This window comes from Scleropages formosus, chromosome 3 (assembly GCF_900964775.1).
Source record: "Scleropages formosus chromosome 3, fSclFor1.1, whole genome shotgun sequence".
Classification (NCBI taxonomy): Eukaryota; Metazoa; Chordata; class Actinopteri; order Osteoglossiformes; family Osteoglossidae; genus Scleropages; species Scleropages formosus.
The window spans coordinates 37,845,790-37,867,729 of NC_041808.1; the positions used below are offsets into that span (position 1 = coordinate 37,845,790).

Below are 21,940 nucleotides of genomic sequence, written 5' to 3' on the forward strand. Positions count from 1 at the left end.
TCAGTTACAATGTCATTAAAGTGTAATGTGATGATAAAGGTCTTCCAGTTACTCAGCTTCACTTCCATATTAGTAACTGACAGAGCTTGTGTAGTAAAAGCAAAATATGTAAGATATCCTTTTACTTTTTCTTTGTGCCAGTCCCTATGCAAAGCTTTATGAGGTTAGCATATTCAACTAACGCACGCATGAAGGTAATAACCACGCTGAGACAATGTGAATGGATGAAAAGAGGATATTTGTCCACAACATTTAGAAGTTACTGAGTGTAACAAACATCCATCCATTCAATTTCAATAACCGCTTGTCCTGAGAAGGGCTGCGGTGAGTCAGCATCTATCTCAGAATTACTGGGTACAAAGCTGGGTGGGTATTCCCTTGATTGAATGCCAGTCCAGTGGAAGGTACCCACAAAGAGTAATTTAGAATCGCTAGTGAACTGCATCTCTTCAGCCTGTAGGAGGACAGAAGAAACCCACACAGAAACAGGGAGAAGATGCAAGCTTCACACCTACTGAGCAAGTATTGAATCCAAAAAAAAAAAAAAAAAAACCAAACTGTCTTTCAAAGATGTACCATTTAGATTGGGATAGATGTCCTTGGCCAAAGAAAACAGATCTTTAATGCCAGAGTTCAATAGGGTTTGGGGAGGCACCCCAATTTTTTTTTTTTTCTCCCCTTCATTCCTAAAAATGCACAAGGGAAATCTGGGCAAAACCTGGCTGATGGTAATCAGAAGGGAGTTAGAGCTACAGATTAAATTGAGTGGGGCACCTGTCAATGAAAATTCAATTAACATACAAGATGAATAAATGGATTTGTAATACGCTCAAGTGGTTTACAATAAGTGGAAAAGAATGCATTATGACAGGACTTCAGGATTAAATACATACACAGTGAATGGTATATTCCACAAATAAGTCACAAAGATCTTACTGAATTTGTAAGTAATAAACCCAAAAACTACAGCAAAGTGTAAATTTACAATTTAAAAAATAAATACTATGAATGCCAACTATTGCACGTAATTTAGACAATGAATTAATTGATACATTGTCGGTATGCAATTATCAAACCACATTCCCATTTTGCATTAATTTTGTCCCTTTCATTCAAACTTCATTTTGTATGGAATGATTTAAAGTGAAAACACATATTTTAAATAAATTGTACTCCTTGGTCCAGATGTGTATTTTGATACAAGAACACTTTCCCAAAACAAAATAAGTGCTATTGTGATTACTAAGTGCAAGAATTTGCATTTGTAGATTTTAAAAAAAAGGTTTCAAATGTTCAGTTTGAATTACTTCTATGTAAAAAGTGTTCCCAATCAATTCACAAAACACGGAAGCAGTGTGCAACTCACCCAGCCTATACGACTTGTTCACAGCCTACCCTGAAGAATGACAAGTGCAAGGGAACAACTGTGGTCCTCATGCACACATAAGCAAATGAATTAGTATTTCAGTCAGGAAACCTGAATATTCCACAATACATGGACGATATGAAGGCTTATCAACATACACTAATTTACTGGTTAACATATGTAAACTATGTAGAACATCCAGGAATTAGGAAAATACACTTCCTGTTGTATACTGTGATCCCTGTCTGCACAGAACTGAACATCAAGATAACTTGTATACTTTTTCCTATCTAAATAGTTGTCCATTTCTTTACAATCCTTGACTTCCAGGAGGTTAGAATGGTCTGTAGTTCCAGTAACTTGAGAACACAGAAATCTGAAAAGGAGAGAAAAAAGGGGGATAATGTTACACTAGCTACAAATGGACATAAGCAATTAACACACTTCTTGAATCACTGCAAGTGCTTATCAAATGATAAATTCAGTGGGTTCTGCTACATTGCAATTCCTATCAAACATTGTCATTCCAAAATCCTATAATAAATTAGTTTCAACAGAACAGAGGGCCAGAGGTTGCTGAAAACTGCATACCCACAATTAGAGGAGTGCAAAACCGACTAAAAACATGGAGAGTGGTCAAGTATATGAAAGAATATGCAGCTGACACTTCTGTTTTGGTTTCCCCTTCAAAACCACTTTGTATCATCCACAGTTCTTCCCAGCATTAAAGCCTTTTAGACTATCCTCAGGGGCACTTTGAAACTTACCACACTGGCCTACCATGTTTAACTGGGGTACAGTACATCAAAATTGGATACAAAGAACTTCCATTGCAAGTCAGAGTTTTCAGAATGGGACTAATACTCTAAAACTTGAACTTGCAAAAATTTGCCTGATGTAAACCGTGTTCCTCTTTTCACTGGGTTATATCTAAATTGCATGATTAAATCATGCATTATAGCAAAACAATGTACTGCGTATATTTTGAAATTTGTCTGAATGCACAATATTAACAGGGAAGTTCTAAACAATGAAATTCAGATATCCTCTTCAAAAATATTCTGTCTAACAGAATAATTGAAAAGATCATGTCTATTTTAGTTAAATATTAAAGTTTATTCAAACAACAAAGGGTTCTTACAAGGGCTTTTTTTACTCATTCAGCAAGCATTTATGTTTTCAACAACTTGCTACAAAGCTATGTACACAGAACACGTATTATTGTATAATGGCACAACTTTAACATCAAGGCTAGATGATTTTCCAAGACATAAGGAGTGTACTTGCTGTAAGACCACATACAGCACATTGGCTGCTTGAAGTATTGCAGAGTGACACTGGACTGTAGAGGAGCTTTAGGGATGCGCCTTGTGAAAACCTTGCCATGAAAGCCAGATGTCTGGCCCACCCACCTTATCTTTGAGCTGCTGACAGAGCTGCAGGGAGATTGTGAAGAACACAAGCGTGTCGTTGAGCCAGGGAACCACACACTCCACCTTGTGCACATGACTAACCTCAAACTTAGTGTTGTTGAGCTCACTGAAAGGGACGCACATACAAATCTGTCAGGCACTTAGGTCTCATCTCAGGCAACATGCAAGATTAAGTGTGCATTACTCCATGTTATATTTCTTAAACATTTAATAGACACAAACTCAATTTCACTGATATCACAACTAACATGCTGCTTAGAATAGAAAGCACGGTATTAAATAAGATTACTGTGACAAAATGGGACACTTACAACATTGCTCCAGGGTTGTGCAAGACTGAGCTTCCGGAAGGTTTAAAATTCTATTTAAAAGAAAAAATATGAATTATTTGTCCTTCCAGCAGACTACAAATACCATATTCAATGCTAAAAAATAACAGCTGGACAAAAATTCATTGTGAACATTTTAAATTCAGAACAGATTCTGAAATTAATGCACTGTACTGTTAGTTCCCTTCACACATGTAAACCTCCCCCCTTCCATGAGTTGGTAATGAATATAATGAACTTTATCCAAAGCTTGCCCATTGGGGGGGCGTAATAATATTTACACATTGCACAAGTGAAGCAAAAGTGCAGTAATGTACTATAGTTGACAAGTCTACATGTAGACCTGTCCATCTGTTGGTAGGAATGTGACAGTTTTGCTTCAAAAGAAAGGGGCATTATGGAAAGTGTATGAAATTCCACAGGAGTATCCGTCAGCCCTATTGGGTAGGTTATTTCATTGAATGACTGCAATTATTCCTAACCCAGCAGAGCAATTACCAGGAAGAGTTTGGCTGATGGTTTTCAGGTTATACATGCACATTTCAGCAGTAGTGTGCAGTTTCATATTGTTATATAAACAAATAACTGTTACATGCTGAGTGTACCCATGCTTGCTTTATTGTACATCCTGCAGAGAACTAATCTCTCTCACACACACACACACACACACACACACACACACACACACACACACACACACACACACACACACACACACACACACACACAGCCTGAAACCGCTTGTCCCAAATGGGGTTGCAGCAAGCTGAAGCCTAACCCAGCAACACAGGGCGCAAGGCCGGAGGGAGAGGGGACACACCCAGGACGCCAGTCCGTCACAAGGCACCCCAAGCAGAACTCAAACCGTAGGCCCCAGCCAAACCTGCTGCGCCACCGCACCGCACCCCCCCCCAAGGGCCAATAAATTAAAAAGAAAAATTGTAAATACCCTGGAACAGTAGGCTTATAATATCGTCCAGCAACACACATTTTTACGCTGCACTGAAATCATGGGTTATGTGTTTTACAGTGCTTTAATATTTGGGAATAATGGTTTGGGGTTTTCAGATGAGCTAGGAATGCATTTTTCCCCCTGTTTAAAATAGGAACTGGGCTCTCCCTATCAAAATTGACACCTGCACCATTTTCAACAGTGCATTAATTTCATAAATTGATGCATGTCCATATAGTCACAATGTGGAATTAGCAACCTAAACAGGTGAAATTGTCAAGAACAATACCTTTGTGGTGTTGGGCTGCAGAACATGAAGCTGATACACAGTCAGACATAACTTGCTGAGGTTGGTGTAGAAATTCACCATCACATCCCCTGGCATTGGAGGTGTGAACATTTTCTGGAACATAGGCAGGACGAGAAACATTGGTAGGAAAGGATGTGTTTCAAAATAGAGGAGATTACTCTTTCCCTCCTCCTGGAGGAAGCCTTACCATCAAACCACTGGAGGCCAACTCAGGCAGTGTCAGGGTAGCTGGGGTGGTGAGGCGGTTGCGAGCCCTGGTCAACTGTAACATCACTGCATCCATTAGCTGGAACACAGACGCAGTTCTGTTTGTAGGTGAGCACAGCGATAACCTTATTTATACCTTGAATCCCATTATAACCATTACTTCATTCTAAATTGTAGAGTCAGTCAGAACCCAGCAGTGACAAAATTAAGGAAGGTCGAAAGCTTACAGGAAAGAAGAAGGAAACAAAATGTCAAATGCTTAGCTCTTTTAGAGAAGCTGAAACATAATCATTTCATAATATGTTACGAAACCTTTTGCTGAAGTCTTGAATAAGCCCTAAATGTCACTGCTAAACTAAAAGGACCAACAGTTTAGAGTGCACTTTACTTTGATTTTATTTAAAGGCTGCATTGCTGTATTACTGCGCTACTGCTGAGCCACTAGAGTAAATACATGAAGGTATATTTTGAGTGAGAGTTAAAACTGAATTGCTACATGTTCTAACAATATTTTTACTTCTATAATGGCTAATATTCTTCGAAGCAATGCTGTTACAGTGAAGATACCCTATAAGATTACAGCAACAGTGCGACAAACCTTATTAACTTCCGCACCGGTTCTGAAGTGGTAGCTCTCATCCCGACTGCTGAGCAGCTGAAGGGCCTGCGTCACGTGGTTCCTGGCATCCTGGATCTAGCCAGAGATACAAGCCATCTTGAAAACACCTTACAAAAGGCAGAATGTACATTGCTCCCTTGGCTTCCATCTTCTTTGTTTTTCCAGACGTGTCATGTTACCCTCTTACCCAGTTACAAAAGCATTCTGTTGACACCTTAAAATTTACTTCAGTTGACCTTTCACCACCTCAGTCTTCTTAAGAAATTACTGACTTTGCAGCTTTTTTTTATAATTAAAAAAGGCACTATAATAGCTGTACTGATGAAATTCAGATGAGCAAACACAAGATTTAACAGAATCAACAGTCTAAGGCCTGTGGCAAAAAAAAAAAAAAAGATGAGAAAACAAACCTGCTGCATTTTCCACTGTTTATCATCCCGGAAAGCAAAATGCATAACTTGATTGCTCTTAGCCATTTTCAAATGGATATCCTGTGAAATGAAACTGAGGTTAGCCTCCTGACAGTTAGGGTAGCATCCTAAAGCAAGGTCCACCGCTTGACTGAAAGGCAGTGGAGCGCACACTTACAGCTTGTGTCAGTGCATCCCCTTGTAAGGTCAACACTCCTTTGACCTGGTCCATGCTAAAATTAATGAAACAAGAATAAATTTACTTTAACATCTCTTTCTGAAAACTGGATCACCTGTTTATACACTCTTTTACCCTTATATACAGCTAGACTTTTTTTTAACTGGAGCAATTTAGGGTAAGTACCTTGCTCAAGAGTACTACAGCTTGAGGTGATATTCAAATCTGCAACCTTTGAGTCCAAAGGCAGCAGCTCTAACCACGATGGTACCAGCTGCACCTGGTAAATCCCTTAATGGTAAATCTGCATAAGCAACACAGTACCTTTGCTGCTATATTCCTTTATAATGCATGTAGTAGGGTTTGATTACATTTACATTTATTTAGTTGATGATTTTCTCCAAATCCACTTACAATAGTCAGTTACTGTGATTTACCGATTTATATACCTGGGTAAATTTTACTGGAGTAACTCAGGCTAGACAGCAGCTCTAACCACTATACTTGACACAGGGTAAGCCTAAACTTACACTAAAGTATATGCTAAAAATCCTTTTTTATGAAGCACTAAGATCAGTCTGTACCCAAAATACTGGTCCTAGAAGTACTGATCTTTACTTTCAGACTTTTTTTTTTTTTTTTTTTAATGACACAGATTTGCACTAATTACTATGAATGCAACAGCAGCACCCATCAAAAAATAATACAGTAGTCTTTTGTTTACATTTGTTAAGCCCTGACTACTATTTAAAGAGAAAAACAAAACACAATCATTGTTGAACTATTCTTACGTTGAACTTCCAAGAATAAAATTTTCTTGTTTAAGCTGACTCTCCAAACCAGCAGCTGGCATTGAAAATCGCCGAGAAGCTTCCTGGAACAGGAAAAAAATCCAACTCAGATTTCTAGAAAGGTCAATCAGAATAAACACTGTCCACAACAAGTTGTAGCTATCGATACCATTAAAAGCTAAAGTACTCCCTCCATTTAAAATTGAAGGCTACCTTCAGGATATCTTGAAGCTGTTTTAGCACAGAATGCACTTCTTCCTTTAAAAGCCATTTAAACTCATCCTCCTGAAAAACACCAGAACGTAGTCATGGACAGGATCTAAAAGTTGCACTACATTACAGGTATGATTACATAGCACAATCCAGTAAGTCATACAATGGTGTCCTAACATTCCAGAGTCAATCTGAATTGTCATGCAAGTCAAACAATTTCTTTTTCTAAAACAGAAGAAATTTAAGCACTTCAGTTATCCACTTATTTAGAGAGGAAGCTTCCAGTGTGAACCACAATATTAAATTATATTTCTTTGAAAGAAAATAAAAAACATATGAGCAGTTAGCCTACAAACTATAACATTTAAAAAAAAAAAAATGTGGGTTGAGATTTAACAAGAAAATAGTTGGGGAGAATTTCTTAGTGAACCCCCAGACTAGTAGGCTTGGGTATTATTGCATTCCCGAATAAATGTACCGAAGTGCCTGGACAGGCTTTGTATTTAAAGCACAGCAGAGATGTCCCCAGGAACATTCTGCAAAGGCGCAATGGAGTGACTTAGACATACACACGCTCATCGACTTATGAAGGTGCGATAGCGAAACGCATTCAACAGAAACCGAACTTCGAATTTTGAATGTTTCCTGGGCAAGCGATATGTGGTACGATACTCTCTCGTGATGCTGGGCAACTGGGCAGTGGCAGCGATCTGCATCTCCCAGTCTGTCACACAGTTGCTAGGGTATTCAACCAATACTCCACAATGTTCTGTGTTGTCAGCGTTTTTTTTGGATACCTCCCTGTATCTACGTGGTGTTTTGCGCCTCCATCATGTGTACAAAATGCCCATCTGTGCATTCTGCTACTGGTGAGAAGAAGAGGAAGGAGGCAATTACTCTTGGGGAGAAACACTAATCAGTACATTTCTATCTATAGTATTTATTATTAGAGGGGGGTGCGGTGGCGCAGTGGGTCTGGGGTTCGAGTCCCGCTTGGGGTGCCTTGCTGCAGACTGGCGTCCCGTCCTGGGTGTGTCCCCTCCCCCTCTAGCCTTACGCCCTCTGTTGCCGGGTAGGCTCCGGTTCCCCGCGACCCCGTATGGGACAAGCGGTTCCGAAAATGTATGTGTGTGTATTTAATAATAATAATAATAATAATAATAATAATAATAATAATAAAAATAATAATAATATTATTATAATATTGTAATATCTTCAGTTTTTTTTTAATTGTGTTTGTTTAGTAATTACTGTACTGTCTTGTGCTGTTTTGCACATGTGCACTTTATGTAGTCCTGTGTAAGTAGCATCACGGTCCTGAAGGAACGTTGTTTCGTTTCATCGTATACTGTACCAGCTGTATATTGTTGAAATGACAATAAGGCCACTTTGACTTTGATGAAGGCGGCAAGTCCGTAATGGCCATTGCACGTGAACGTGGACTTTCTCAATCAATGATCTCGACCATCTTAAAGATAAGAAGCGATGATGTTCGGTAGGTTAGGTGTATTAACTGCATTTTCAACTTACGGGAGGTTATCGGAATGTAACCTCATAGTAAGTCGGGGACCATCTGTATACGCCTCTATAATCACGCTGGCTTCCAGTGCATTTCAGTGTCCTCCTGCTGTATTCAGCGATCCACGTGACACTGGGCATGTGACAGTGCCTTGACATGGCATCCTACTGAAAGTGGGCCGAGCCCTGTGTCCAGGTCACTGTGACAACAGTGCTGACACTGGGGATGGGGACTAGCCTATACTAACTACATTAGTGCAGGATTCCATTCTTCTTTTAAAGCGTGTTCAGGATCGTCATCATGAACTAGAGTTTTCAACTGAAAAGAAGGTTTCAAACAGTTTGTGCAATGGGGACAGAGCAGGGATCCATCGTGGTAGGATACTGTGCCTGTGTAGTGAGGGATGTGGCTGGGGAGGGGGCTGTGTTGCAAGTACAGGCCCATAAGTCAGGAATATCATCTGTGCTCACACATAGCTTGTTAGTGGGGGGGGGGGGGGGGTTGTTTTTTAATTATAAATAAAGAAGTCACTTGTGTTGTGACAGCCAGCATTTCTTCCTTATGACATTTTTCCTTACTTAGACACTCAGTCCAGCGGTACCTGCCTGGCATCGGCGGAAAAAACAACCCACCAGCATTTTTTTATGCGTATACATGCATAGATCGTGTATGCAGTGAGTTTGCGGGGTTGCTGTTGCATACGGTACCGGAACAAACGGTGACACTTGCAAGGGGGCTGCACAACTGAGCAGCGCCGCCAGTATTCCCCACCACCACCACCGGACGTCACGGACTCCCATGGGATGGCCTCTCTGTCTCTCTATCTATATAAGCGTCTAGTCGTTTATTTTCGCATCAACTACGTCGGGAGAGCGCGGGCTCCTTCGCCGAACGTGGACTTACCAAAACGCTTCTCTCTGCTTGACTCGCGGCTGACATCTTGGACTGCTCGGACAACATGGAGCGCTGAGACGCAGCCACTGCCATGGATGCACCACTGCTCGTCCCTGATCCTCAACACAGCGCCGCCCCTCGCTTTCAGCTGTCCGTGGTCCCAAACCCCGCCCCTCTAAACGTCAACTTCCGGCGTACGCCACGACGTGTGTAGGTCTCGAAGTGGAGGTGTGACGTAACCTGAACGAATTTGGGCGTCGTTCAGACAAAGTTCAACCCAAACAGATAAGTGTAGAAAGTCGACCAACGCAAAAGTTTCCACCAAAAAATAGCAGCTTGACATCAGAATCTCACTGTCTTTTCAGGACAGGACCCAGGAGCCGTTTGCAGACGTTCCGAAGCTCCGTCTTTACTGTTTGGTTAGTGCAGTAATCTGTATGACCTGTGTACAATCACTTCGCGCTTACAGAGGTTATGCAACGAAAAACAAGTACTGGGTCATTTGAAAGGGACGAAAAAAGATGATTGCAAGCAATGTGGGTACTTGCCAAGTGAGATCTTTTATGATCCGGAACACTCCATTACTCGATTCAGCTGTTAACCTTCCGCGAATTTTGGAGCGTCGATCCGAGCATAAAGTGTAGTGAAACAAACTAAGGGCACTGATACTTAAGTTGGGTTCCTTTCTTTTGGAGCCGTGGAATAGCCAGGGTCGCCGCACAGTAGCTGAACATGTCGATGGTGTAAATGTTATTGTATTTAAAGCGCACGCAGCAGTGGCGTCACGAGGGTTACTGTCACCCCGTGACCTGGAACCTGGATGTTTCAAGCAGTTCTAACAGAAGATTTCCAGACAAAACTTGAACATTTAACCGATTAGCAATCCTACAAAGTCAGGTCTTTTTTGACTCCTGTAGACTGAGGACAGGCACAAACTACCATTGACTGTTTGAAAATATTACTGATAATTTAAAATATAGAATTAGTTATGTGGAGGGGAGAATTCACCATAGTCTGAAAACAAACCATTTAAAGTGACAATTTAACTTTTTTCTTTAATCAGGAGATGCCTCCATTAACCACACAAAAAACTGTTACACATTCACCTCTATACCAAATTATAAATAATCCAAAACAAAATGCAAACACCTTCCGCACATAAAATGGGTCTTTCCATTTTCTGTTCTAATAAGATTTAAGCAACATATGAATAAACCATTTACAGCAAAAGAAAAGTAACACCTTTTAACATCAAACACTTAAAACAATCTACAGTATTAAGACAAAATTAATAAATTCAATCTATTCAAAACTTTCATATTATACCCATGTAATGAGTAACCCGCCCCCCCCACACACAAACTCAAATCATGCTATTTACATTTAATTTTTGATTCCTAAAAACATATTTATACACAGTGCTGGGTATCAACTTCTATTAACAAAGGAGGGTCACATCTCAGTTTGGTAAAATTGAATTAAAACTGGTGTAAGGCCAATTTCAACCATTTCATCCACATGCTGGCCATCTTTATAGGCTGCTCGGGATCTGAAGTTCCAAAATTAAACTTACTAAAATCAAAAGGGTTAAAACAGTCCTAAAAATACAAGTCTTTTGTATTTCACCTGAATAATAATGTCCTCTCAAAGTAATGCCGTTTGTTGCATTGTTAGTAGCCAAGTTTATCCAATTCTTTCATGTCAAAAGGTCCAATAGGCAACAAAAACAAAAAGTAAGGCAAAAGTAAAGGGTTGGTTTATGCATGCAACTTTAAGTCGTAATTTAAAGTTTGAGACGGCAATTCAGTACTTTTCAAATACTGAAGACTGAGTGGTGGGGGACTAATAAACGCAGATCTGCTCCACAATCTAAGTATAAGAAGTATGACTAGCTGGCTAATTTCACCATTAAAAGCTTCACTACTGCAATCAATTGCCATTAAATTAACCAGAGGCATTACATTTAATATGTTTGCAAATGTTTCTTGGGCATTGTCCCATTTGCATTTAGTATGTATATTTCTGATATACTCAATAGTACAGTAAAACCACTTAGTCTCACCAGTATTCCACATTTGATGTTTTACCCATTGGTGCCAGACACTTTTAGATTAAAATAAAACAAATTACTGCATCTTTAAGGCATAGGAATACATTAAACTCAATCTGCACAACACACATCCACCCACCACCCTGTTAATTGTTATGAAATATGCATGGCCTGAATTGACTGATCATGGGGCAATGTTACAGCCAGAGGAAATGAAAGATTCATGGGTCACTACATTAAGGCATTGCTTTGGCATTTCCTTGCCTTCTTAGAGAACAGGCTTATAATTTACAGAATTCTGGACATGTGTTAAAAATAGTAAGGAATTAAATAACGCTAAACATGTGTATGAAAGAAATAGTAATCCCAGACCACCTTCAGAAGAGGGTGCACCAATAGTCCATCTGCAATGGGTAGTCTCATTCATAGAAAACACACTGCATTACTTTATCCCTCCACAAGCTGACAGTCAGTAAGCAAATAGGATAGGAAAATCCTGCATTTAGATGTCACTCAATTCCAAAAGTCAGTGCAATGCTCACATTTTGGCCTTTTAAAAGTTACCATTTCAAACAGGGAAAGGAAAATCCACTGATGCCAGACAGGTAGGATCTGAGCAAATTCTCACAAAAGAAGGGAAGGGGAAAATACAATGTGGTCCACAGTTTGAAGTACATCTTACAAGTTCAGTGAATATAGGCCCTGTATACAGCAGACATGTCATTGTCTGACTGGTCCAAGGCTTTTGCTCTCTTGTAGACCTGTAGAAAAAATGGGTTTTTAAACAAGTTGAACAGTTTATCGGACTGAGACCATCACCCAAGGCAACATACAATTTTTACCTTGTAAGAGCTGATTTTACAGGAGTACTCAACCTTTGTAAGTCCATATACATAACCAATATGCTATCTTTATTGTTTACGTCACTTTAAAACTTCCTGTATCATACTTACCTCATTGGCAGCTGCTGCCATTGGAGTAGGATGATTGACCGAATCACCCATAGCAATTGCTAACCGAAGATCCTTTTGAATGTGTTTCAAATAGTAATCAGGTTTGAAGTTTCCTTGCAAAATATCTGAAAGGAAAATCCAGAATTTCATACAGCATATTAGACAATTTTACAAATTATGTCACTTATGTATTTAATAATTCAAAATGTAGTAAATGAATTGTAAACATTCCTGACAAAGACTAACTTTGACATTTCTGGTCCAGGAAAGTGCTTGCCATTTGTCCTTGACAAAGAATGTCCAAGAATGTTTGCTGTGACTGGCCAGTAGCTTGAGCTAGTGTAAGTCCTTCAGCTATTGTGGCCATGAAACTTCCCTGCACCATGTTTAGGATCAGCATCATCTTTGCAGCATTGCCTGCTTCACCTGTAAATGTGTACACCAGCAAGTAAAGTGTTACTTCAGTGACAAATTTCAAAACATTTCCCAGAAACGTACAATCTTATTTCAGTGTTTACTAGGGCAACTCCTGATATCTTAGCTGTGTGTGTTGTAACTCAGTGGTGATGGGGGATACCTACAAACATCCCCCCCCTTTTTATTAGCTCCTTGAGGTAAAGGATATAACTACATATGTTTTGTTATTATACACGTGCTATGGGGATTGACTAAATTCCTAGTAGTGAGAAAGTATTCAAACATAAGAGGTGACAACAAAGATACGTGAAACCTTAAAAGGGAAGCATGGGATACCAATATAATGAACATCTGCATTTGGTATGAATGCAGATGTTGCCCTTTGCCCTTATGTGCTTCTTGGAGCTAGCACTTAAATCTGTACTGTTTGGGTTTAAATGCTTTCATTTCCAAGTTACAGCCCCATTTGTTTCTGGTTTTACTTTTTTATATTATCCTATGCATCAAATGCCCACTAGCTGTACTGTCAGATTTGTGGTTCTGTTTTGCAATGTCATTTTCGAAACCCCACAACCCATACTAAAACAAAATGAGCAATCGTGTAACATACAAAATATCAACCAATTGGTTTGATGCCATTGATCCCTTATCCAATTGCATGTCAATGTATATACCATTTCCTGTTCAATGATGCTTTGTTACATGGAACTTAGCCACATCACTAATCTGCGTTCTGTATTTGCATGTGCCATTAATGTGTATACATGCTGAAGGCCTGAGGCCGCAAGATGTTCACAATTAAATGGCATACTTAAGTCAAAACCATGAAAGCTGTCCTACATTTATTTTATTCCAGAAATGTACCACTAACAACTGTCTGAGGTTTTATGCACATACAGTATTTGCCTTTTAACCCACTGAACAGACAGACTGATTCAGGCTGACTAACCTAAAAAGAAAGACGTCTTTCCCATAGCTTGGAAGCAGCTGCTGCAGTCTTCATACACAGTTCGGTCCCCAGCAGCCAAAATGACTAACATTCCATCATTCGAAAGCTGCTGGCTGCCAGAGACCGGTGCCTCCAAAAAGCGTCCACCCCTAGACGTGATGACCTTTAGGCAAAACAATTTAAAACCATATTACATTCACTTAAAAGCATCATATCAACTCATGCATTTTAAAACCATGTCTTTACACTTCAGGTTCAGACCAGGCATCAGAGCCGAGTCATATAGACACTGCATAGAAGTATTCTATGAAAGTACAAAGTCTACCTGAAAGTTTCCTTGCATAAGTTACCAATGTAATAAACAGTGAGTTTACCTGTGACAATTCTGTGATTGTCTCTGGGTCTATGGTTGACATTTCCACGTAGCATTTTCCAGGTCTTATACCCTGAAGTACACCACTAGGCCCCAGGACAAGCTAGCAAGAAAGCAGATGCCCACTTATAAACTTGTCTCACACAGGAACCTTTTCCCTGCAATATATTCCATCAGTTTCAAAAACAAAGTTTACCATTGATTTCATGTTTAAGATTAGAGTAAATGTGTGACAGGACAGAAGAGTCTAGATACTTACATCCCTGGCAGCTCTGGGATCAGACACACAAGAAAATGTGATGTCGCACATGGATACAACCTCAGCTGGAGTCCGCCCTAACCTGGCACCCTCTTGGATAAACAAGTCACACTGCACAGAGATTAAAATATTTCATTAAGCCAAAAGTAAGGCTCACTTAGCCCAGTAAATAAAAATCCTTCCATTTTATATTGTTTACGCTTATTGAAAATGATAAAATGCTGACAAAAAGTACTGATAAAGCAATAAGCATCAAGAGTACATCCATTCCTCACACAATAGTCAAGTCTTTTCATGAAATCACTGTAGGTGAATGCCCTCTGAGAAAGGGTAGAATTACCATCTCTTGTGTGGGGGAATGAAACAATTTGTTCCCAATAAAAAGTGTCACCTAAAATTAAAATACCAAATTAAGATCTTTAACAACACAACGATAACATCTCCCTTTTATATTTTTTTTAGCAAAAATTTTTAGCTCATCTTTTAATGTTGTACTTAAATTCATTCATTATCATTGACTGCTTGTCCAACACTGGGTCACAGAGGTCTGAAGTCTATCCAAAAAGCACATGGCACAACAAAAGGTGCATCTTGACTGAAGACATTTTGATCATTTGACTTGTGGGTGGTTGATATAAACATGATCTGGAGTCTTCCTTCTCCACGATGGATTTTATCATATTCTTATCAGGGACTATTTTGACATTGATGTACATTTCTAGCTTTTGTACGTTTGTGGGGTGGAGGTGTAATATTAAAGTAAATTTCACTACCTCAACCCTTAATTCTGCAAAGCACACAAACACTATAGCATGAGATGAACTATACAGCATTACTATAATGTCAAATATATAGACACGCAGTGTCCACAACCGCTTGTCCCGAGAGGGGTTGCGGCAAACCGGAGCCCAACCCGGCAACACAGGGCGCAAGGCTAGAGGGAGAGGGGACACACCCAGGATGGGCCGCCAGTCCGCTGCAAGGCACATCAAGCAGGATTCGAACCCCAGACCCACCAGAGAGCGGGACCCAGCCAAGGCCACTGTGCCACCCTTCTCAGATATATAATATACTATAATTTCATTGGAATGCACAGCAGTACAACGACAAAGTCTTCAATTCAATTCAAATGATCATTTGATAACACTGAGGTTGGATTTACACTAGTGTATTCCTGTTTAGGCTATTTATTTAACTGTGTAAATACAGGCTTCCCTTAATTCATTCTGAGGATTTGCTTATAAACTAAGTTTTCGTAAAATGAATTTTCACCATTAAATTAAATGGGGGAAAAAGTGTTCATGAGCCAAGAAGGCTTCATCTGTATAGATTGTAAAGTGAGTTACAGCTGCTATTATCATCAGCTATGATGTGGGATGAACATCACAAAGAAAAAGGATTACAGGTGATGTAGTTTATAGAACAGTAAAATAAGGTAAGTGCCACCATTTTGTACTGTCCCAGCTTGTACACACTTCCAACTGCTGCTGCTTAAACATGGAGAAATTCAAAACTGAGACTAATATATCAGTGCTGTTCTGGATACCTTTAAATTCAGGTTAAAACCCAGACGTTCAGAATCAGATTTAAACATTAGGTTTTTCCACATTCCCTCCTCTTCTCAACATTTACCTTATTGTTACTAGGGCCAGTTTGGTAGCATAGTGGTAAGAGGTGTTGCCTTTGGCTTGGTTGCCAATTTAAATCTCATTTCTGCAGTACCCCTGAAAAAGGTTACTTACCCTAAACTGCTCCAGTAAAATTATCCAGTAGTAGAGATATGCAAAAAGTAGCCTGTCCAAAGCAACTTAAATGTTACAAGTGTCACATAATGAATGAATTATAATAGTTTTATATTTTGTTTTATTTATCTACAACATTACTTTATGTCACAAATGGACACAAACATCAGGTAGTCTCTACACTTTTGTGTGGTGGGAGGTTATGTCACAGTCTAGAAAAAGTTACTACTATTAAGAAAATTCACACCACAAAAATGCTCAAAACAACAAAGCAATGAAACAAAAATTCTTAAGTGTTCTTTGTAAGAAGTGCAGCCTCACAAAGCTTCTCACAGCTATGTTCTGGGTTCAAATCCAGCCTAGTCTGTGTGGAGTTTGCATGTTCTCCCAGTATTAGTGTGGGTCTCCACTGGTTTTCTCCCACAGCGCAAAGAAATGCATTTCAGGTAAACTAATTACCTTAAGTGGCCTGCAGCACATCTATATATGTCTGCCTGCATGAACTGGAATGCAGTTTATAAAAACGGATGGATTATTTTGTGTTTAAATGCTGTATTGTAAACTGCTTTATAGTTCTAACTTACACTTTTTTCTACTTTACTGTGCTTTGAGAAATTGCTTTTGAAATGTGTATTATAAAAGATTAAACTACCATCCATCCAATTTCAGTTCTTCATGTTCATGAAGATTTCCTTAAGGTTCTGAGGTTTCTCTGATGGGAGGGGCAGTTCAAAGATGTACTGTGAACAAGTGATTTAACTGCTCTTAGTGTGCGTATGTGAGTGTGTTACACTGACCAGCTGTATAAATGGATCAATGACTGCACTGAGTTTATTGTAGCATCTAGCACGACACATCACCTAGGACTAACTTGTCAACTAAATACTAGTTAACATGCAGGAGAAGCCACACATTTTGTGAGAACACTCCTCTGGAGCAACATCAACAAGTCATGTCTCTTCACATGAATTTTCAGGTAGAAATTACATTTGCTTGCAACTTATTTGGGAGGGAAACCTGTACTCAACCTGTTTAAAATGCTCCAAATATTTTAAGATATTTTCATAACATTTGAACTGTAGATTTAAACACAGGGAATTTAGTTTCTTACCTTTTCTGCTGTGCGATTCCACACCATGACTACATGGCCCATCTTTAACAGATTAGAAACTATTCCACTTCCCATGAGTCCAAGCCCAAGGAACCCTATTCTGTAAGAGATTTTTTTTTTTAGGTTGTTACATAAGAAGTTGGGAAAAAAGTATGAATACAACTTACATTTAGTGCTGCATAACAAAAATTACTGCACAAGATTAACTGCATGTTAGATTCTGTCATGCTGAAAGACAACCAGCCTCATTCAAATACAGACAACTGACCATGACAATTTGTTCCTAGTGGATCCCTGTATGTGTGCAGATCAATATACTTGAGAATTTATGTAAACATTTAACACAAAAATTTCAACTAGCATGATTGAATTCAGTCTACTTTGTCATTACTCATGCTACTAGCAAAATAGTTTATGTACAAATAAATCTCAGGACCACAGCTGAGAACCACCAGTTTTATAAACATGAGATAAAGCTTTAGTCATTCACTGTATGGATTTTTAAATCATACCTTTTGTCTGTGGGTATGATACTGCCATTAATGGCTGTACTGTCAGCAGCTTGGATAGACGTGGAGCCTGTATCCTGTTTAACATGCAAAAACATGCCAGATGAGTATATAAGCACATACAGGTATGTTTAAGCACTGTTATGCATTATTTGAAATTAGTAGAGACTAGCCATTGCTGTTACAAACCTGTCACTCACACAATAATGACTTAAAATTTACAGTGCGTAATGAATGGTTTATTTTTAGTTCTGCTAAACTGAACACAAGCCTGCCAGCACATGCTTTTGACCTCAATGCAATAGCACAAGGTGAACTGACATAAGGTAATTTGCTTTTAGATTAGATGCAAACATCACTAAAGCAATTTCCTAGTGAATAATTATATATACTGTATTTTTTATATAAAGGGTAACATTTAAAATCTGCTCTTTTCCACAATCTAGCTTTTTGGTAGAGAGGGAAACGTAAGTCACTAATCTATAAACCAACCCTGATTGCAAGAATTATATCCACCAGAAAAAAATCTTGAATTCACAGAAGCATTATCATTTCAGCTACTTGAGTGAAGTATACAGTCTAACATCTTTTCACTGCACATGTGGGAGTCAGGAATCTTGTCACATGAACAGACCTTAAAATGCATTTCAGCATAATCATGTTAAGCAACATATTCTTCATTTACATACATCTGGTGATCAAATTCTGAGAAAAGACTTTGAATGAACAGTTTGATTCCTTACCTCTTCAATTATTTTCAGTCTTTTGCTTATAGGCTCCATTGAAGAGCCAGGCTATGAAAAAATAATCCAGTTAGAACAAAATTCTTGAAGCAAAAAAAATTGAAGGTTAACATCTTAATTTATCTTAACACAAACTTGAGGATGACATTTCATTAAAATCAATGTGGTGAGAATTTCATATTCAAACTGTCAAAATCTGCAAAGTAGTGTTTATTTGAATGAATGCATCTGAATGACCACTTACATCTGCATTCTGGTGACAACCAACCTGGTTTCTTTTACCCTAGAAATGCAACTGCCAAACTGCACTGTATAGCCCACCAAGTGCTAATTCTTACCTTCTCAGACTGGCTGAGCAGAAAATGATGAAAATGTGGGTCATCCTTTACTGGCTATAATGGATAAAAGTTCAGTCAGAAGCACTACTAGCTGACTCAACTAAGGGGTGATTAACTTGTAGAGAGAGTAAATATGGAAGGTATGTAATTATAAGGACTTAATGTCCTACCTGCCTTTTAAACCCGGTGTACTCTGAAGGTAATTTTTTTCAATGTTTAACTGATACCGAACAAGTTTGTCCATGGTGACAAAACACCGATGTCTGGTAAACCTACATTGTTTTCCCATTTGAAGCCAGGAACTGCTCCACCAATCAGCCGTACAGAGGATGGTTCCGGGTCGGTGTCAGTTAGGTCCTTATGGGTTAGGGGGAGAACATGTGTTACCAACTAGAGACTTTATTACTTCTATCCCATTACAACTTTTGAGTCAGTAATACATGACCTGAACACCAAGCATTCACAATTCTTTCCTCTATAGTCAGCATAGCTACAGCCTCAGTATAGTACATGTAAGACCGTCAGTAAAAGGAATAATGCGATTGTAAAGCTAGTGGAAACCAAATCATTAATAAAATTTAAGAGCCCTTATAAATCTGAATTGACTGACTCAAAGAGAACTCACAAAGATATGGACCCCATAATAACTGTAAATCATTAGAAACCTTGTCCTTTTGAAGGCAAACTTTGTGAGTGTTCAAGTCATCTTCATCTTCATCCTCATCCATGAGCAATTTCACAGCTTTTGCAGGATTTTTCCTGCCTTTCGCATCAGATGTAATTAATTTCTTGTCTTCAGAGTTAGACGCCTAAACAGTAATGAATTAATAATTAAAAAAAGACAATGACTAAGTATGCAAGGATTATCCCACCGGGGGGGGGATTATGCTGTAGCTATACAGTCATACGCATTTAACACATTTTTTTACCCAAATTAACTTTTATGCAAAGTGAATAAAACCGCAAGTGGTCCTCAAGATATGACACATGCAACTTATCACCCTAACCAGAAATGGCTATCCCATTAAGCTTTATATTACTTTCAAGTGCCATCATTTGGTCAAAGTCTAATGACTACTACTCCATTGGTTCAATGACACTGCCTGGCAGCCCTGTCACAAGGCATCCACATTTCCTATAGTTTCGGTGTCTTGGAGTGATTGTGTTTTGTTGAAAGTTTGTGCCTGCAATTCTTTTACAGTTACTTTTTTTTTTTTTTTAAATGGCTCGCAGGCCAAAAAGTTAGCATTTGCTATTCATTAATAAATAATGTACAGTATTAACAACAGTATTCATAAATTACCTGCACAGAATTTCATTTTATAATTACTGTGTTTATTGTATTTATACCATTAGTATTTTAACATGAACATGTAAAATTACTAAAAAATATTAAAGCCAGACAATGCTGCATTTATATTTGCTAATTGTTCATATATCCTTATGGTTCACACAAGAAGACCTTTCAACTCTGATACATGTCGTTTTGGTGAAAAGCATCTGCTAAATTAATAAATATAAATGTAAACTTATGATGGGGCCATTGAAAAAGGCCCCCTAGTAAACTGAGGACCGCCTGTATAAACAAGTCTTCAGAAATCCTAAGTCCAGTCAGATCTACAATGTCAGACAACTTCTTATGAAAAATCTCTCACCTGCTCTTTTCCTTTTGCTTTCTTCAAGAATTCTTCAACTGCATCGACTGCCTGCTGGAACCTTTTGCCTTTATTTATTTTAATCATCTCTTCTTTGTGAGGGTGGTACGGTTTCAGCTGCTCCACCTTTATCCAAGCACTTGAATATCAACAGCACATTATTAAACACCACACTATGTTTCCAAAGGCATCCATTTGAAAAAATGCAATAAATAATTTGAGAAGTGTGCCCCAAATACATATATGTGAAACTGTAAAAACTAGTTACTCACTGATCTTCAGTTCCAAAGAATTTCACAAAAAAACATTTTTTGCCTCTTGGCTTCTTCAGATCCTTAGGAGGACTAACAATCTAAAATTATTGCAAAAGCAAATGTGATGCAAGTCTTCATTCCACTAATGGGCACATGAGCCAAAAAATCCATGATGACAAATTAGTTCACAATAAAATAACAGATCGACTAAGAAACGGATCAACTACTGCTTACCTTTCCAGGCCAAGGTGGGTAACGTCCCAGCTTCCCCCTAAAAATGTTTTAAACGAAAAACTATAAACATTGATTGTAAACCAGTTAGCTTCAATCAATCCCAGCACAGATAAGACAGCAAACATGTTTCCTTATTCAGCTCAAAGCAGGAGGTTATTCTACAGGCCCGTCGTGGCTACATGTAGTTTCCATAAATGCTACGATGTTATAAATTTACTTCATTTTCCGCTGATGACCGATTAGCTGTACAGTACAGCCTGTACTATATACGTCACTCACTGCGCGGACTCGGACACACACCCCGTGCGCCGTGGAGGCCCAGATACAACCTCACGTCGTGTCTGCTTCAACAGTTTGGCACGGTGTTTATACAATTTTTCACTCGTGTGTGTGTATGCGATTAGGTATTTTTTCCACCATTTTGCAAGCTGAAATCACGATCTCAATCTATCTATCATCTGATCTCTCTCGCTCTAGAAGGAAGCCAGCCAGACACGTAGCTAGACCTAGCATCTTCACTGAAGATGCCCTGAAAATATTAGAAACCTAGCCAACTGCCTTGAGGCCGCAGCACTGACGTATTTAATAAGGTTTCACGTGCAAAAATGCCCAGCTAACTTGCTGAAGCGCTGACGCGTGAGGAGTTTAAATTGTGGGTGCGGCGACTGCTGGCAGGAACGTTAGCTACACTACGGCTAGCCACAGTTTGTTTGGGTATGAACGTCATGAAAAGCACAGCCATTATGCAAAGCCCCGTTTCCCCACGAATCAGAAAAAGTGCTAGAGCTATGTAAGAAAACAATGCTGTCGAGACTGGCGCCATATTCTGCAGCAATGATACAGTTCTATAAAAGATAGCTCACCAAACCAAATCGCCAATCCTTAGATGCACAGTCGCCATCTTAGATCTTGAGCAGAAGGACGCAGAGGATGCCGGGAAAAAAGAACACACCCACCTGGCGGCGCAGAGCACTGCGCGTGGGGAAGAACACAAACCTCTTACACCGCAGCAAGCGGGGCTCCCCGACATCATAATGTCCATAGGAAGGGAAGAGTACCTGCACTGATGTCACAGACCATGAGTCTGGGAAATACATACATGCCTGTGTGCATTCACATTTAGTTACGTATC

At 39.1% G+C, this 21,940-nt stretch overlaps 2 protein-coding genes across 3 annotated transcripts; both read right to left on the reverse strand.

Annotated features, from left to right (window-relative positions):
* Window positions 1-1,018: 1,018 nt before the first annotated feature.
* rogdi (rogdi atypical leucine zipper) lies at window positions 1,019-10,137 on the reverse strand. Its single transcript, XM_018744224.2, has 11 exons — window positions 9,231-10,137; window positions 6,809-6,880; window positions 6,596-6,678; window positions 5,805-5,859; window positions 5,627-5,707; window positions 5,196-5,291; window positions 4,578-4,676; window positions 4,370-4,483; window positions 3,111-3,160; window positions 2,779-2,905; window positions 1,019-1,742 (listed from the first exon to the last, which is right to left on the reverse strand). Exons 1-11 carry the CDS (start codon window positions 9,312-9,314, stop codon window positions 1,701-1,703), a joined length of 903 nt encoding a protein of 300 aa, XP_018599740.1. The 5' UTR covers window positions 9,315-10,137; the 3' UTR covers window positions 1,019-1,700.
* Window positions 10,138-10,839: 702 nt separating this feature from the next.
* glyr1 (glyoxylate reductase 1 homolog (Arabidopsis)) lies at window positions 10,840-21,734 on the reverse strand. 2 transcript variants are annotated; one of them, XM_018744248.1, is made up of 16 exons: window positions 21,672-21,734; window positions 20,809-20,845; window positions 20,593-20,672; window positions 20,321-20,459; window positions 19,331-19,474; window positions 18,942-19,022; window positions 18,666-18,719; window positions 18,328-18,378; window positions 17,588-17,661; window positions 17,076-17,175; window positions 14,223-14,333; window positions 13,965-14,066; window positions 13,591-13,753; window positions 12,471-12,650; window positions 12,225-12,349; window positions 10,840-12,032 (listed from the first exon to the last, which is right to left on the reverse strand). In XM_018744248.1, the coding sequence occupies exons 1-16, from the start codon at window positions 21,707-21,709 to the stop codon at window positions 11,958-11,960; spliced, it is 1,554 nt and encodes a 517-aa protein (XP_018599764.1). In that variant the 5' UTR covers window positions 21,710-21,734; the 3' UTR covers window positions 10,840-11,957. The 2 variants fall into 2 exon arrangements, with proteins under 2 accessions (XP_018599764.1, XP_018599766.1); XM_018744250.1 differs by lacking the exon at window positions 18,666-18,719.
* Window positions 21,735-21,940: the final 206 nt, after the last annotated feature.

What these genes read in the sequence shown, in the direction of transcription:
- rogdi (XM_018744224.2), bottom strand. Translation starts at nt 9,314, where the DNA reads ATGGCAGTGGCTGCGTCTCAGCGCTCCATGTTGTCCGAGCAGTCCAAG. An exon ending in TTTATTCTTGGAAGTTCAAC is followed by an intron (nt 5,860 to 6,595) that starts GTAAGAATAGTT and finishes CATTAATTTTAG; the next exon opens with CATGGACCAGGTCAAAGGAG. An exon ending in CCGGTGCGGAAGTTAATAAG is followed by an intron (nt 4,677 to 5,195) that starts GTTTGTCGCACT and finishes TCTGTGTTCCAG; the next exon opens with CTAATGGATGCAGTGATGTT.
- glyr1 (XM_018744248.1), bottom strand. Translation starts at nt 21,709, where the DNA reads ATGGCGACTGTGCATCTAAGGATTGGCGATTTGGTTTG. An exon ending in AAGCAAAAGGAAAAGAGCAG is followed by an intron (nt 19,475 to 20,320) that starts GTGAGAGATTTT and finishes ATTACTGTTTAG; the next exon opens with GCGTCTAACTCTGAAGACAA. An exon ending in AAAGACGTCTTTCTTTTTAG is followed by an intron (nt 12,651 to 13,590) that starts GTTAGTCAGCCT and finishes ACACATTTACAG; the next exon opens with GTGAAGCAGGCAATGCTGCA.